Source organism: Grammomys surdaster, unplaced genomic scaffold (genome assembly GCF_004785775.1).
Source record: "Grammomys surdaster isolate TR1022 unplaced genomic scaffold, NIH_TR_1.0 191, whole genome shotgun sequence".
Classification (NCBI taxonomy): Eukaryota; Metazoa; Chordata; class Mammalia; order Rodentia; family Muridae; genus Grammomys; species Grammomys surdaster.
Genome location: NW_021604636.1, coordinates 7314036 through 7332560, shown reverse-complemented (window position 1 = coordinate 7332560; position 18525 = coordinate 7314036). Strand labels below are relative to the sequence as shown.

At 37.5% G+C, this 18525-nt stretch overlaps 1 protein-coding gene across 9 annotated transcripts in view; it reads right to left on the bottom strand.

The window, feature by feature from the left end:
• The window catches only part of Baz2b (bromodomain adjacent to zinc finger domain 2B), a 304725-nt gene that overhangs the window by 26734 nt on the left and 259466 nt on the right, over positions 1 to 18525 (bottom strand). For 6 of the 9 annotated variants that reach the window (XM_028769276.1, XM_028769275.1, XM_028769282.1 and 3 more), the window contains 8 exons: positions 16558 to 16650; positions 16385 to 16446; positions 10648 to 10713; positions 8960 to 9025; positions 7505 to 7549; positions 7233 to 7265; positions 5950 to 6015; positions 1512 to 1652 (listed from right to left, as the gene is read on the bottom strand). In XM_028769276.1, coding sequence (XP_028625109.1) covers positions 1512 to 1652; positions 5950 to 6015; positions 7233 to 7265; positions 7505 to 7549; positions 8960 to 9025; positions 10648 to 10713; positions 16385 to 16446; positions 16558 to 16650 — 572 coding nt within the window. The remainder of the gene's footprint in view (positions 1 to 1511; positions 1653 to 5949; positions 6016 to 7232; positions 7266 to 7504; positions 7550 to 8959; positions 9026 to 10647; positions 10714 to 16384; positions 16447 to 16557; positions 16651 to 18525) is intronic. The other 3 variants (XM_028769279.1, XM_028769281.1, XM_028769278.1) reach the window with 2 other exon arrangements.

Sequence of the window (18525 nt, the reverse complement as noted above, 5' to 3'; positions counted from 1 at the left end):
TCTATCTATCTATCTATCTATCTATCTATCTATCTATCTATCTATCTGTTTGTATTGTATGTGTTTGGATATGTGCATGACAGTTACCTGTTTGTCTGTGTTGTGTGTATGTGAGTATGTGCATGCAACAATGTGCCCGTGGTGGCCAGAGAACAACTTGCAGGAGCAGATTCTCTCTTTCTGTCACATGGGTTCTGGAGGATCAAATTCAAGTTGCCAGGCTTGATCGCAAACACTTTCTTATTGAGCAATCCCACCAGCCATTCCCCACATTTATGTAAGCACTTCATTTTTTGAAACAGAGTCTCTCACTGAACCCAGTGCTCATCAATTTGGCTAACATGGTTGGCCAGGGAATTTCTTCCTCTTTTGTTCTAGGTTTGACTAAATATATTTTTGATAATTCACATGATTTAAGTGAAAAGAGAAGTTACAAGAAAATAGTGTCCAGTTCGAATTTAAAAAGCCTGCTCACTGTAAGCTTAATAAGTGTGTTAGCTAATTCACAGGGAAAGACCCGTGCTGGTTAGGAAAATGTAAACATCCAAACACATGAAACTAGTATGTTTACATTAACTTTTATCCTAAAGCAGTTATGCTAACTAAACTGAATGTTTGTATTAAGCATGCTGCCAAGGATATTGCACAAACCAGGGTGGTTGACAGGCTGTGGCCGAACCATCCATGCAGCAGTCATAGACCAGGCACAATGACATATTGTGGGGCAGTTAAGAGAGAGAGTATGCAATAGTCATATAATCTTCTACAAGCTCCATATTTAGTTACATTTAAAATGAAGTATATTTCTACTCAAATAGAGCACATCATGCTGGTTCCAAGGTTATTCTCATCTTTTTGAACAGCTACTCTCATGGACTGTGTCAAAGCTGTCTTTTCTTGTGAGACTGTGGGAGAGAAAATGGGAGATTCCGTGGCAGGACAGAGTTTCTTGGATTTCAAGATGATCTGGGCTTCTACAGCAGCAAACAAAGCTTCAATACACAGCTGCTTATGAGCTGTGCAATCAAGGACAAGTTTCTTCTTTTGTCTGTTTTTCATCAATAAATAGAGACAAATAGGAACTCCGTGGACTCTACTAAGAACTAGATCAAAACACGCCACTCAAGGGACTCATGTAGGTACCCAGCACAGTACCAAGCAAGTAGTAAATACCTCCATTGAAGGTTGGCTAGCAGCTAACTTTCAGCTAACATACCAGAGAATTCACAGATAAATTTAATTCACTTAGGTATCTATGAGGTGTGAAGACATCAAGCCTTTCTGTGCCTCAATGACTGCAGTGTAAGATGGCCACAGAACACATCCGCTTCTCTGACGTTTCCTTGCAGGTTTCCACAGCTTAGCTATGAAAACTGAGAAGTTTTCAGTGAGGCAATGGCCAGGGACAGCTGACCTAGGCTTAGAAACTCATGGTTGTTCTGGAAAAGGAATCTGGTGAGAAAATTGGAGGGCTTAAAGGTCAGTGGAATGGATGCCGTGGCAGGAGTCACCTTTTGGTCTGCTAAGCACATGTCTTCCTTAGGTTTCTTTAGCTCCTTCGCCATTTCTAACTCCAATCTCCGCTGCTCTAGCTTGCGTTCCTTATTCAATCTTTTCTCATCACGTTTCTCTTGCTTCAATCGTTCTTTTTCCTTAGAGAGAAAATCATGCACACAAGCATTTAATCCTTACAAGTGTTTGAAAACACTCTAGAGGATGTATTTCAACAGATTATTATTATTTCAATGAACAAAATCACCCTAGGAAGCCTAGAAACAAGTTTAGAACTTACAGAGAAGCACGATATGCTTTGTTTTCAAGTATTTCAACTTTGGGGTATGTTAAAAAGATGTGCATGTGTGCACATCTGTGTGGCTCTGCACAGTTCTCACCTCAGACATATGCTTCAGAGGCCCTGAGCTGAGTCATGGGCATTTCCAGGATCCCTGATGTGGATGCTGAAAACTGATCCTAGTCCTCTTCAGAGCAACATGCATCCTGAACCACTAGGCCATTCCTTCAACACTGTCAGCTATTGAATTTTTAACTGATCTTATGGTGGGCAATCATATTATATATCTTTAATATATAATAAAAAACTTTCAAATCTAAGGACTATATACACTTAATATTAGATTCGATGAAGACTTCTGTTATTCAAAACTTGTTTGATCTTTTGTCTTTGTATGAAAATCTATGGCAATTAAGGCAGATGGGCAACGAGGTATCTGTAAAAGCTGAGATAACTGGTATCAGCACATCATGGCTGCAGGCTGTGACAGGGAGTTTACACTAAGAAGAGGACCTGAGTGTAAACTTGCAGAAGCAGCTCTTCAAGGGTGATTACCTAGCTCCAGAGCATCTGTAATAAAACACTTAGCTGTCACCACAAACAACAAAGACAAGACTGAAGGTAATGGCAAAGCATCACAATGTTTGGGTAATATCATATAGAAACCACTATCTTTGATGTAGAGTATAACTCTGTCAGAAAGAAATTAAGAAACTTTCTATTATCATTATCACCACTTTAATGTCACAGATGAGATACAAGTCTCATTCGTTCAGAGGAGAAAAAACGATCAAAGGTTGGGAACACTGGGTCAGCAAGTGGAGTGCTGTGTAATGTGAGGATCCGAGTTCAAATCCTACGAATCAATGTAAAGCCAGACCTGACAGCATGTGTAGCTCATCCGCACTTTACAGATACACAAGCAACAAGGTACCTCTGAATACTTGAGATATGCATGGATGGCATTTATATTTATTGGATATCAGTTGTGGCTTGGAATATTTATCCAATTAAAAATATAGGACTATAATATAGAATAGATTATGAAATTCACACTATTTTTTTTAATGGAGATATTCTGGAAGTCAAAAAAAAATTGTGGGACCTTTTTCATTGAAGACAAGTATCCATTATCTATAAGGACAACATGGAGCCTTAGTATGAGTTGAGTTGTGTATGACATGTATATTCTGTGGTTTGGATGTGACTCTTAGAGAACCACCTGCTTCTGCCTCCCAAGTGCTGAGATTAAAGGTATGTATCATTACCACCCAGCAAGACTTATAATTAAAATATTTGAAAAGCTTGTCTTTCTCATGTTTCTTAAACTAAGCTTGTTTACAGAGATGGGTAATCAAAACAAATGTGCTTCATACTGTATATTACTTACACAAAGTTATACAAATATTTATGAATTCTATAATATACTAATGGCCCTTTAAAATAATAAACCAAATAATTTATGTAAATCAGGCTTTAAAAAATTAACCATTTATTTATATGAAGAAAAACATAGAAAGTATATTTCTAAACAAGAAAACCAATAGTATTGTGAGTTGGGATTCTTTTAGTAAGACCAGTATATACTGTAGACAAAGAACCATAAACACGATCTGTTTAGACAAGGCCCTGCATCCTATCTGAACGCCATGAGTTAATGCTAGACAGCAACATCAGAAACAGCATAAAGTATAGAAACTCACAGAAACTGAACAACTCACTACTGAATGAAAAATGCGTCAAGATAGGAATCAAGAAGAAAAATTTCAAGCTTTTTAGAATTTAATGAAAAAAAAAAAAAAACACATTTCCAACCAGTGGGATACAATGAAGTTCTACGAGGTAAAAATGGAGAGATATCATCTTAGCAATTTAATGATACAGCCGAAAGCTCTAGAAAAAATAAGAAAAAAATACCCAAAAGGAGTAAATGGTATGAAATAATCAAACTTAGAGACGAAATCAATGAAATAGAACACTAACAACAAAAACAATACAAAGAATCAATGAAACGAAGAGTTGATTCTTTGAGAAAAATCAGCAATGCTGACAAACTATTTTCTAAATTAATAAAGAGATAGATTCAAATGAATAAAATTAGAGATGAAAGGGGCGACCTAACAACAGTCACTGAGGAAATTCAGAGAATCATAAGAAAATACTTTAAGAGCCTGTATCTCACCAAACTGAAAAAGCTGAACTGAATGGATGAAGTTGGTGAAATATACAACCCACCAAAGTTAAATCAAGATTAAATAAGTAACTAAATATACCCACAACCCCTAGTAAAAGGGAAGCAGTAATTAAAATTATCCCAAGACGTAAAAGCCCACAGCAAGACAGAGTGCAAAATTCTGCCAGACCTTCAAAGAACTAAAGTCAAAACGCATTAAATTATTCCACAAAATAAAAACTAGAAAAGCATGTACTAATTCTTTCTTATGAAGACACTACTATATTGATACAAAAAACACACAAAGACCCCACAAAAAGACAGAATTATAGAAAAATATCCCTCATGAACATAGATACAAAAATGTTGACAAAATACTTGCAAACTGAATTCAAGAACATATCAAAAAACAATCCACCTTTAACCTAGAGATGCAGAGGATGGCTCCATATCCATCATATAAACAGACTAAAGATGAAGATCACATTATTATCCCATCAGATTCTGAGTGTCCTATTAGTGTGGACACCACTAACTTAGGTCATTTAATACAGAAGTTCAGCTGTTGCACAACTAGAAGCTTCACTGAATACCTAGCATCCACTGTGCTGAAAGGTACACTATAGCTACCAAAGGAGAAAAACAATCATCAATATCACCCAGCTATAAATGCTGAAACCTCCACAGCAACTTGCCAGCAAGACACAGTGGTAAAATAGGGGAACAAATGTAATGGGAGTAACCATCCATTTTCTGATTGGATGCAAGGCCCACACCATGAGTGGGAACCTGGAACTCATTCCTGGCACTGTTAAAGTGGCCAAAACCCCCAAAGACTAGACAGGTCATGGGCCTAGGGGAAAACCAAGTACTATTATTCTAGTAAAGTATCATAGCAATACAATGACTCCTAATGGTATAGCATTATATCCATAGAGCAGTGCCTCGCTCAGTTAGAAACTTCCTCATGAAGTAGATAGCAATTAGCAAAAAGACCTACAACTGCACTATGTTCAGAGAATGAGAGACTTGAGAAGTACTAAATGTAAGATTTTTATCAAACCTCGCCCCTTCAAGGGTCATAGATATTATGTGGAAGAAGCAGCAGAAAGGTCGTAAGAGCCAGAGATGATGGACGGCTCCAAGGAGCCAGTGTCTTATAGACATGCACAGGACTCATGTACATAGAAACTCACAGAGACTATGGCAGACTATGGCAGCATGCACAGGGTCAGCATTACTTACTGGCATTTTGCTTGTTTTAATGTGAGAGAAGGGGAGGAGGAGGGAGAGGGGGAGGGGAGGGAAGGAGAGAGGGAGAGAGAGGGAGGGGGAGAGGGGGAGAGGGGGAGAGAGGGAGAGAGGGAGAGGGGGAGAGGGATTGGGACACAGAGTGCAAGAGTGCACAAATGAGTGAGTGAATTATTAGGATCTGGGGGAAGTATGGAGTAGGAAAAAGACATGATCAAAATGTATTCCATGAAAAAATTAAATTAAAAGAAAACAGAGCAGAAAAGAAAATACAAAACTGGCTGGGGCTGGGGAGATGGTTCAGAGATGGGGAGTGACGACTTCTGAAGGCAGGGATTTGTGGTTGGTGTGTTTAGCAGTTGAATGAAGATGCTTGGGACCTGTCTATACATGCTGTGACATTAGTTTGTGACATAGCAGCTACAGTAATAAAAGGTTACCAATAACCAATGCCATCCAACACTCATGCTATAGCATTAGTTTTGGGATGAAATGATTACAGTATTAAATAGGTACTGTTATCTAAACCAATACCATCCAACTCTCTAAAGGGGATCATTAAAATCTCAGTCAGGAAAGTTAACACACATTCTAGCCCTTGGTTGACAACTTTAACCTCTGGTTTGCTTATGAAGCCAGAAGAGCGTGACAAATCTGTACTCCCCCCAAAATACAACTATTAATTCAGGAAAACAAACATCAATTTCTAATATTCTTTGAAAAGCACACTTACTTCTGCCTTCTTCCGAGCCTCCATAGCCTTCACCAGCATCATGTGCTGCCGCCTTCGCTCCCGCTCCTGTCAGGCCAGATAAAATAAGGACAGCAGCTCAACCCCAGTTAAAGGTGTGGTTTTCAAATGGAAAACAACAACAACAACAACAATACCAACAACAACAGAAACAAAAACTCAATATAGCATGTTTAGCATTTATAGACAAGTCACGGTAGATACTAAATATAAGACAAGAATGGCCATTCTGTGCATGTTTTAGTTCAGGTTTAGAAAGCAGATACAAGAGCAATCGATCGACAGCACGGTGAGGCAATGAGCATGGAGAGAGACAGTGTAACAGAGCACACAGGTTTACTGATGGTCAGCCGGGATGCTCCTCAGAAGCTGCCAGAACAAAGAGCATAATGGTTGGCTGGAACAGGTCAGTTACCTTACATCTGCTATCAGAGAAACCACAAAAGACTATGGCCAATTGTACTAAAGGTCATATGGCTCATAAAATTTAAGATCAGGTAGAAATTAATCCATAATCACTTTTGTGTGGTGGTTTTAGAATTAATTTCAAGTACTAAATCATTTTTAAATCCAATAATCTACCAATAAATTAGGAAGATTTTTAAAAAGTATTTATATGAATTAAAAGTTGAACTGGTCATGGTTCATACACATATACCAATGAAATGTGATATTCCTATTTACTGATGTCTGATGCTTGATGCTTAAAGGTACAAAAGCTGTACCACGGGCTAATGCTGATCTAAAATGCCCAGGATAGAAATAAGGTAAGAATTATCTTAATTTGGTAACTAATTTTAATGTAAGATGTTCATATTATTAATGTTTAATCAACATTTTTGTTCCAATATATTTGGTCCCCCAAAGGGGTATTTCTAAAAATTGACTATAAAACCAAGATATATTTCATATTCTCTCATCAAGCAAATTCAAAATTCCCATTGCACTTAATGGCAGTTTTGCATCTACAAGGATGGGAGAATATGAGTCGTGAGTGTCTCTAAATGTATAGTGAGTCAACTTTCCATGTGACATCAGTAACATACATTTTTCAACAGGAGTTTTATGTGATTCAATGACAAATCTTAGAGACGTATCACACTTCTTTATAGACAGACAAGCAGATGTATGCAATGCACTGTGCTGTAAAGCCATGCAGCAGTATGTAATATGACAGCAGCCAGTGCTACACTTTATGCATTGCTATGACAACCATATCACAACCAAATCACAATGCGGTGTTAGATGTATAAAAATAAACATACCCATACCATATCTAGTCTATGCCTCTCCAACTCCTGGCAGAAAGAGTTGGCACAACATTATGAAACAGAAATCACAGAGTCATAAAACCAAATTTAACCCCCAAAAGACACCAATACCAAAGCAAGGCAATAAACTGTAAGGTAAAAGGAAAACTTAAGCAGAATTATATCAGAAATTTTAAAGAGTGTATTTTTGAAGAGTTCCCCCCGCCAAATAGTTAAGCAAAGTTAGGAAGTGCTATCCACAGCAGCGTGGCTGTGTGCATACAGACCTGATGTTTCAGAAGGACAGCCTGCTGTCTTCTCAGTTCTTTTTCCTTAAAAATAAAAAAACTTTTGATACATGGTTTTTAGGAGACATTTAGAACACACTAAATAATAAAAATTTCATTTCCTGGTAAATTTTTAGCCCTCTCATAGCTTTAACCACAGAGAAAACTGACCATCCACTCTTTCTTAACTTGAGATGGCTCTACCAATTAGTTTCCTGACACTAAGTGTATGGAGTGATCTGTAGCAAGGATGTTTTTCCAGTAGTTACCTCAACTTAAAGTTCAATGAATGACTGAACAATATACTTCCACAGCAAAATCACTGAACTCAATGAATAGATTGTCAAGCACAACATATAAAAAGCATACATTTATTTTAAGTTACTCAATAAATTATATTCAAATATAATTTGAATCTAATTCAAATTATAAAAGTAGCTTATTACCATACTCTAAGTATGGGTGCCTGTGTGTCTCCACCAGCAGTTCACAGTACTGCCCCAAGGGGATGGATGGGGTGTGTGAGGCACAATGCAAAACAATTCTATAAGATTGATATCTGTTGACTACTGTCTAGCAAGATAAAATCTAGATGCATTTATTAGTGTAAATATAAATGAGTATAGAAGAATCAAAAAAAATTCTTTATTCTAGAGAATAAAGTAAGGGAGCTGTCTTAGGAAGACAGCTTTGTTTAGCTGCATAAATTCTGCTTCATCCCAAGCACACATCTAAGGTGTCTCGAAACAAAAACAAATGAGCTCACAACAGAACTGCCCTGGCTCTACAGGGTAAGCTGAGCTGGAGCCTACAGTACCTGCAGGCTCTGCTGCCTCCAAAAACACTCAGCGGAGATTAAGAGCTGAGCAGGGAAGGAATCATGATCAAAACATCCCCAAGATTATGTTACAGTAATATCACACAGTGGCAGTTAACAGTTTTGTCTCTGTCTGGTTTTCCGTTTCTTTACTTGCTTGTTTGTTTATTTATAGACAGGGTCTTGCTAGGGCACTGCACTGGCCTTCTGAGCCACCTAGGCCAGCCTCCTGACTGTCAGCATCACAGGCAAGCATCACAATGCCTATTTTTAACAAATAAAACACTGGACATGAACAGAGCTAGGCAGGACAGTCAGATTTGGGACACAGCATGGCATGAACACAAATGACAATACACTAGTTTGGGAGGTCACTCTTATCAAGCAAAACTTAAAGCCGGGTGCCATGCAGTACTTTGCATTTCTGATTGATGTCTTCCACTTGCAAATATCAAAACAGCACATAAAACCTACATTAAGAAATAAAAACATACAAAAATATACATACAAGTAAGAGCACACATTTACGCACATTTTTCAATAGTAGTTTTGAGAAAACAATTTTCTCATGATTGGTGATATGCAAATGAAGTTTTTATTTCTAAAAATAAAAACTCTTGATTCTCAGCTACACTAACCTTGGTTCGTTTCTCGGCCTCCAATAATTTGGCATTTGCCGCTTCTTCCTTCTTTTTCTTTTTAGCCTGTGCATGCAAAACAGGTCTCAAGTCATGCAACAGCACCGCTATGACATGCCTCACCAGGTACAAAAAACGATCATGTAACTAACACATGTGCAGACAATCACAAATACCCCCACCTCACAGCACATAGTCTCCAGGCTACAGATAAGCGCCAAAATATGTATAAGCACCCTTGAAAATCATGAGACAACAGGTTTTCTTCTACAAACTGACAAACATCTGAAATAACATATTATCTTGGCACTTAAGAAAACTGACTGTCAGTTGTTGCATTTTGGAGGATTGTTTAAAAAATTACCTTCTGAAAAAAAATGTAGAAAAAATGATAGTAATGGATAATAGAACTTCAAAAATAAATTAGTAACTCGCTTAAAATATGCATCTACTTTTTGAAATTTCCTTTAATGCTTGGTATTTTAAATAAAGATATCCATTATTTGGCCATGAACATTAACTGCAATGTAGTAATGAGCTCTGTGTATTGGGTTTGGACTCAGCACTTGTGGAACGGAAAAGAGCCTGTACTTGGACACTGGCAGGCTTCACGCTATTACCAACGGAAGTCACATGCCATCTAGGAGATTCTAAATATCTACTAGTTATTGTTCATTTGTTTAAAAAAACAATTGTTTTAAATTTGAGAGTTGTAAAATTAACTGAAACTGCGTGAGAGAGTATGTGTGTATTCCTAGGAGAAAGTATCACACAGAAACCTTAGGTCAGCCGGGCAGTGGTGGCGCACACCTTTAATCCCAGCACTTGGGAGGCAGAGACAGGCGGATTTCTGAGTTCGAGGCCAGCCTGGTCTACAGAGTGAGTTCCAGGACAGCCCAGGCTATATAAAGAGAAACCCTGTCTCAGAAAACCAAAAAAAAAAAAAAAACCAAAGAAAGCTTAGGTCTGCAGACATCAGGCCATACAATGTTCTGTAAAATAGCATTCGGAAAGCTGAAAGTGAAAGATTTCAAATATTAAAATATAAAAGGGTCTATTTTCACAATATTTGAAGGAAATAATTTCAAGACCTGTGCGGGTTTTAATACAGGACATGAAACATAATCTGCCTTTTTCTTGACGGGGCAATGGTTTCTAGCACTGATTTAATAATCAGATAGTGACCCAGCGAGCTTTAGGAAACAGGCTGTTGAAAACTGCTATGCAGACTCTTGCTGGACTGGAGTCCTGTACATGCTAATCCCACTTTTCCTGACTTTCCTCCGACGGCTTTCTAGTCAGCTTTCAGGGAAGAGGGAGACACTAGGAACCCAGACAGTGACACGTTTCCTCCACTTAAAAGTATACTTTTATAAACATTTGTTTCTAAATCAAAAGAAAATATCTGACGGTGTCCTAAGGGGTTTCCTGACCCTGAACAATAGACCACTCAGGACTTCCCCTTTCTTCTTCTGCTTTCTTTCCTTTTTCTGTTTGCGTGTTTCATTTTCTGGCATTCTAGCAGAAGAATGGATTGACTTGCTGAAGGGCTTCAGAATCCATCCCAGCCTACACCTTTCTGAAGAGACTTTTTCGTGGTTGTATTCATTTGAACGGGGACACCCACACATTTTAAACCTTCTAGGACTTTGAGTATCACCTTAATTATGTTCAATTAAGAATTCTACCTCAAGAATCTGCTGAGCTCGGAGTTCTTTTTCCATTCTGATCTGCTGTATTCTCTTAATTTTTTCCTGTAAGAAAAATGATGAAAATTTGAGATAAAATAAATATTCAAGTAATAAGTTTTAACTGAAGTCAGATAACTTAAGACATGAATAACAAATTAACAAATGCTACTGAATCCAAGATTTAGTTATCTGTCAAGACAACTAATATTTGCATGTCCTAAATTCATATGAGCTTAGAGAGCCTCATAACTGTAAGCTGTAAATGTTAGATGAATATAGAAGATAAAACAAAGCTAATTAAACTTACTATATATCCCAATAGCACTTACAAATAATTGCAATTACAAATAAAATCGAAATATATAGAAAATAAAAAAATACAGAAAGCTACTGCTAAGTTACTACCACTTACTGAACCTGTACAAGCAACAGTATTTTTATGAAATAATTCACATGCATGTCTTTGTCATTAATTAAAGATTGCTTTAAAATGATAACTTTGTATATGAGGCCGTTAGAAAAAATAATCCAATTCTGAAATGCATTTTACATGTTGACAAAGTGATATGAACAATGCTTTCATCTATAAGAATAAACCATCTATAAATGATGTAACATGATTTTTATAATGAATTAATACAAATTTATACTCCAAGAAATTACTTACATGAGATAACCAGCATGTATAATACCTAAAATAGTGATTATATTTTATAATTCGACAGTTATTAAGTTTTGGTAAGAATTAATATTTTTGACTTTAAAAATTACCCTCATAGCTGGGTGTTGGTGGTGTACACCTTTAATCCCCACACTCAAGGGGCAGAGGCAGGAGAATCTCTGTGAATCTGGGGCCAGCTTGGTTTACACAGAGAAACTCAGTCTTAAAAAAACCAAAAAAAAAAAAAATATCTTCATGTGCTATAATGACAGTTAGAAATTTTATTTAAAAATGATCTTTTTGCAAGTTTCAAATTGGCATGGATAGAAATAAATACCTAACAACAAGAAAACCTCTGACATTTCCTACTTCAAATTAGATTTGTTCTAGAATTCCCACATCAACACATATATAGTATATCAAACATTGTTGTTTCTCTGTCAGTTTCCAGATGTACTGTCTGAAGCTGTGCTTTAATGGGAATTTTCTTTTCTCTCTCTCTCTCTCTCTCTCTCTCTCTCTCTATATATATATATATATATATATATGTATATATATATATATATATATATATATATATATATGTACACACACACACATATATATATATAATTGAACCCATACAGAAGTGTATAATGCAATCATTAAATTTGAGAAATCAATGATCTAATTCAGAAGATACATCACACTCTATGAGTCTGCTACTAATGATGCCTCTGCCCCTTGAGTGCTGGGATTAAAGGTATGTACCACCAACACCCAGCTACGAGGGTAATTTTTAAAATCAAAAATATTAATTCTTACCAAAACTTAAATGACTGTCAAATTATAAAATATAACCACTATTTTAGGTATTGTACATGCTGGTTATCTCCTATGAGTAATTTCTTGGAGTATAAATTTGTATTAATTCATTATAAAATCATGTTATATCATTTATAGATAGGTTTATCCTTTCTTGGACTGCAGGATGGTATTTGAATTATTTACTTGTATTAAAAGCTGACTGGTTTTGCTTGTTTATTTTTTGAGATAGAATTTCTTTGTGTGGCCCTGAACTCTGCTGGCCTCTGCCAATGGGAGTGAGGGCATGTGTACCACCTCCTGGCATGGAGGAAACATATTCTTGGTGAACAATTTCTGCTCTTGTCAATCGCAGACTTTTAAAGGGAGGTGCTCTTAAGTCAGAAAAGCACTGCCCCATTCTCTCATGTGCAGATATAGGTAGAGAGTCTTAGACTAAAGTAATGGGGCTTAAGTATATTCAGTCTAAAGCTTTACCTTAACTGCCAAATAGGTATTATATACACTGTAGATATTTATATGCAAACAATATGACAGCATAAAGACTAACATCATTTATAAGTTGTATATACTTCTTATAATAGTATGTACCTATGTAATGAGATGGTTACTATATATATAAAATACCTTGTTTATCATCAAAGAGTTTTAGCAGTTACAGCTATATTCTTGTTTTAAATGTGAGGATACTGAGTTCTAACACAGCAAATACTTTAGCTTCAAAGAGTCATATTCGACTCACATTCCAGTGACTGTGCTCACCCTGCTTCATCATGATGCTTCCACAATCTTGCAAAATATATGCTTTAAGGACCTTTGTTGTGTTGGGAGACACGGAGCTCCCACAGTGGTCAAGTGCTTATACAGCACAGCCTTGGGCTGAGTCTCCAGCACTGGCAGGGGTGGAATGGGTTGGAGGTTTGCAAAACATGGTTCTCTGGACATAGCAAAGTCAGTGCAAAAAATGACCTTGCAGTAGCTATGGCTGCCTGTATTGTGCCTACACAAGATAACATTGGTCAACAATCAGTGAATCAGGGCACTGATGGATTCTGGGAAAGAGGCAGTCATTGTCATCAGCTGTGTAACCACTGAGGAATAGCAGCGGGTTCCACAAGCTACTTCCAACCCATAGTCACACAGAACTTCTTGGTTAAACTCAGGGAACTTAAAACAAAAACAAAAGTGCAGTAAAAACAAAACCATGAATGTAGGAAAATGACTGGTAGGAAACAGGGTTGAGATGATGGGGTAGGAAGGAGATCAGACAGGGAGGGGTTATTCGAGCTAGAATGCATGGATGAAATTGCAAAAGATTTTTTCAAATTACATAGTAAAAAAGGACAGCAAGAAAAAAATATTCTGGTGATATTTTTTTTTGTCAATCTTTGTGTAAAACATATCCAAAGAATGAGAAAACAAGACTCTGTTTTATTCCAGATCAATGCTAACTTGCAACAGTCATTTCAGGGCCACATGGCACACATTTGCAATCCCAGCTACTCTGGTGATAGATGCAGGAGAATCACAAGTTACAAGGCTGCTTCTGCAACACAGAGACACCTAGACTCAAAAACAAATTACAGTAAGAGAAAATAAAATGGTCATTATTTAGCAAAAAATGTAGTAGTAATGTTGCTGAAAGCTTTAAAGTCTAATGCTGTTTTAATTAGCAGTGTAGTAATTAGCAGTGTGACTTCAGACACATCCCAGGCACTTGACTTTAAGATCTCAAAGCTGAATTTAAAGTAGTAACATAATTTGATATATCTTTGGCCAACATAAAATCAAAGAAGCTACAAAAAGCATAACAAAATGGCAGTGTTTTGCTTAAAAATGAACTATAAGCACACATACTATTAAATAAAGATTTACCATACTTTAAGTTAATAAATGCATTACTTAGCTTACTTAAGTTAACTTCCAAGATCTGGTAGTCACAATAAACAAAGGAAGTAATTTAAGTTTATAACTTGTGATTTTAGATTATGGTAAAATGCATTTTAATTATGGTCTTTATATGCATATTTCAAGAACATAGCATTTATTGGAAGGCATAGGGCACTTCACTGTCCCATTTACTCACCAGCCACCCTTACCTCCTTTACAATAAAGGAAAGGGAGAGACATGAGGGGCTGAAAGATTCCTGCAGGGTGACAAATCATTAAGCAACAGAGCCCACATTTAACTCTGGGCTCCCTGATTAGAAAGTTCTGAATTCCAACTCTATAGGAATTCACTTGGGTTACGTTTCTTTAGTTAATTCTGTAGGAAACATCAGAGATAAGGACAGAAACTCCAAGCCACACAATTTGGTTAGCAGCTTCGTATATAGTAACACCAGGGATCCACTTAAGACTAACAGTAACTCCCTGCTCTTTCACAATCTGCTAATTTTAAAAATTACTTCATTTTACCAAAATTAATTTTGAAAAGTAGAAAGGAGGGGACCACATAGATACAAGAGAGGATTGTGGGTAATACTCTCAGAGAACATTCAGAAGAAATGAGGGCAAGCTGTCTTCCAGAACACAAAGATTTATTTTTTAACTATAGTGTGTCTACTATTTACTTAATTTTAATCAATTACATGTATTGTGTGGCAATTGCTAAAGGTGTAGGGTACACATGGCCCACACTACCCTGCACTATGTGGCTTCCAAGGTTTGAAATCAAGTCAACCTTGTGCAGGAAGCACTTTTACCTGCTGAGCCACCCTGATGGCACTAATACTGTATATGCTTTAAACAGCCAAATTTCCTATTAAAACTTGGATGTTCAAGCAATATCTCCTCCCCACTGACAGAAAATCTGAAAATCTGTCAGGATTGAATTCAAAATCTACAAGAATACTGAAATATTTATAAATGTTACTTAAAGTTTTGCTCTAGGGCCTATGACCTTTCCATCAATGAGGTCTTGAGTGTGTGTGTGTGTGTGTGTCTGTGTGTGTGTGTATTCCCAGACCTGAGTTCCCAATTACTGAATGGGTCTTAAGTTTAACCAGACAGCTGTTAGTTACTCTCAATATATTGGTCCCACTGCTGCCGCAGAGGGCACCTCTCTCCAGGCTGGGTTGCTCTGCTACCATTTCACTAAATTGATACAGTATGCAATTGCCTTCTAAATACTCATCTTTGAACAACTGCACCTCTTACCCTAAAAAAATAAGTTTCTGTATTATATGGAGGCAGTTACAGAAAAGCACAACTGGTCAAACCGCAGAAAAAGAGACTGTAGTACCCATCCCCATCTGTAAGACAATGACTACACTCAGAGTCATCAGGGAAGAGGGGACAGAAAAAAACAGAAGAGCCAGTGCACCAGGGGACTGCATCAAAAGAGCTTTTTTTGGAAATCAAAGGAACTCAATAATAGAGTTGCCTACAAGACCATACCAGTTGACATCCAAGCATGGGTATGGAAAAGGCTAACAAGACCTTACTTTTAGTTAAGAGCTATAGGGAGCCAGTAGCTTTCAAAGGAGAGAATCCATTTTTTTTTTTCAGGGACAAGCCCCCTGCTATATGACCCATGCCCTCAAAGTCAGTGCTACACCCATGCATATACAAACAACACTAGTCAGACTCAGAAGGGTGGGTATCATATGTGTGTGTATGTGTGTATATATGTCTATATATGTCTACGACATATATATAGCATACACACATGTGGGAAGAGAGGGGAGGAGTTGGAGGGGAGGAAGAGGTGTAATGAAAATTCAATGCACTAGTATATAAAATTCTAAAATACAATTAAAACGTAAAAATAAAACCGAGAGGGTTACAATGACTCAGTTAGTAGCGTTCACCTTGCAAGGATGAGAACATGAATTTCAATCCCAAAGCCCACATTTTAAAAAGAAAAGATCTGGCAAGATGGCTTAGTGGTTAAAAACACTGGTTGCTTCTGCAGAAGTTCAGGTTCCAGCACCCACTGCTGGCTCATAACCATCTGTAATGCCAGTTCCAGAGCATGCCCTCTTCTGGTCTTTGTGAGTACCAGGCACACACACGGTACAAATATATACATGCAGGCAAACACTCATTCACATATAAATAAAGCTTTAAAATAAATTTAAATTAAAAAAAGGAAAAAAAATTAAGTATCAGAAGATGTCACCTTTCTAAACAGACAGATGTTCATGCCCAACAGTAACTACCTAGGAGATCCCAGTGGGACCCATGCACATACGCACAGATTTGCCCATGTACTAGAGATTCACATGGAAGACCTGTTTAGAAGTACGCCCCAGCACATGAACATACCTGCTGCTTCATAATCTTCATCTGTTCTTTCTGCTTCCGCTTCTCTTCAGCAGCCATTATTGCTGTTAAGAGGAACCAAAGCATGCTCTGTCATCCCAGACACACAGGAGGAAGGGCAGCCTCTTAGGATCCCCCGCTCCCACCTTTCAAATTCATGCACTTAAGTATCCTACCTTGTTGTTTTTTAGCTTCTTTGGCAACCCGTGCCTGTTCCTGCTTTTGAAGTTTTCTCAAAAGTTTTATTTGTGCTGCTTGCCTAGCTATTTCTGGAAGAAAAAAAAGCAAAAACAAATTTCAAAGGGAATTACTGACAACTTTAGCTATCTGCTAATTCTCAGAGAATGACTAAACTGTTGGCTACGTCTCCATGAGCAATTCGGTGCTTCAGAACGCTGGGCAGGCACATACACACACTCGCATAGACACACACACACACACACACACACACACACACACACACACAGAGACACACCAGGGAGGAGAACAATTTGGTAGAAAAGGGCATGCTCATTCCCCTCCTGGAAAGGCCCAGCATCCAGAGGATGCAGATACACAGGGGATGCAGATACACAAAGGATGCAGATACATTAGCATCTAACTTTATGGAGCAAACTATAGGTGCTACTGGAAGATAAAACAACAGATGATGATAAAGTACACTCCCAGCTCCCAATAATGTTCAGGATTTGGAAAGCACAGGCATTCAAACTTTCTGAGTTATGCAAAAGATCTTTTATATTGTAAATATCATGGAAATAAACACCTCTAAACTGACATATAGAGAAAGCAACCTCGGATAATGAAATGCTAGAAGAGTATCATAATAATGCAAGACAAACACATTTCAATATTTAAATTTTAATATTTCCGAACTGAATGGCTTTGTTTTTCTGAATTGTAGACTAAAGACTCAACTTGGCCTTAGGTTGAAAAGTCCATGTAATTACAGTTTCCTGAACTGGGAAGATGGCTCAGTGGTTAAGAGCACTAGCTACTCTTTCAGTGGACCTGGGTTCAATTCCCAGGACCCATATAACAGCTCAAAACTGTATCCAACTTCAGTTCCAAGGAATCTGACACCCTCACACGGGCATACATGCAGGCAAAACACCAATCACGTAAAATAAAAATGAATAAATTATTTTAAAAAACGTTTCCTAAAAAAAGCTATATAAGTTGAAGCATGGGTTTCATAAATTCTGAAAATACCATCATAAACCCAATAACTTTACACAGTAAATATTGCACTATTGTGACATCCAGCGCAAGGTGCCATTTCAGCTGCACCCAGCCGGAGGTGTTAGTGTTAGTCACTTACATGCACCAAAAGCCACAATTATATCCAAACTTTGTCAGATTTGTCTTTATTCTCTAATAACTTAGACCTCTCTCAGTTTACAACACTTGGAAATATGTTAAAAACTTGCATTTATCATATTCTCAACTATTCTGTGACTTTAATCAAAATTTTCCAAATAGTTTAAATCCAAGTAGGATGATAACATGTAACAGAAACTTCTAGGATTCTTTCAAATAGCCCCTTTAAACTGTTTGAAATAGTGTTAAATGAGTCATTGCTGCTTACATTTCAATACAAAAGGAGCACGAAACAATTCATATATTTGTAAATATAAAAAATATTGTTTACTTTTTTATTACTGTATACAAGTGTATGCTGTATGTATGTGGGCAGGCCATTTCAGGCATGTAGAAGTCAGAGGACAACTTGGGGAGACTCATTTTTCACTTCTACCTTGACATGGGGATCCAAGGGACAGAACTCAGACCATAAGGCCTGTATAGGAAGTAACTTTACCCACTGAGTTATTTTGCTAGCCCGAATGTAGTGGCAAGACACACAGACACTCAGTGGATGAGGACTGTTACTACCAAGCCCGACAACCTGAATTTGATCCTGTGAACCCACATGGAAAGAAGAAAGCCCATTCTTGCCATGTGTCCTGTGACCGTCACAATGTGTGGGAACACATGTGCTGGATCTACAAGGTCCAGGTGGGAGAAGGGGAAAACTGACTCATGGAAGTTGTCCTCTGACCTCCACACATGTGCTGTTGTCTGCACACAACCATACACATATTTACACACAGGTGTGCACATACACAGAGAGAAATAAATAACTG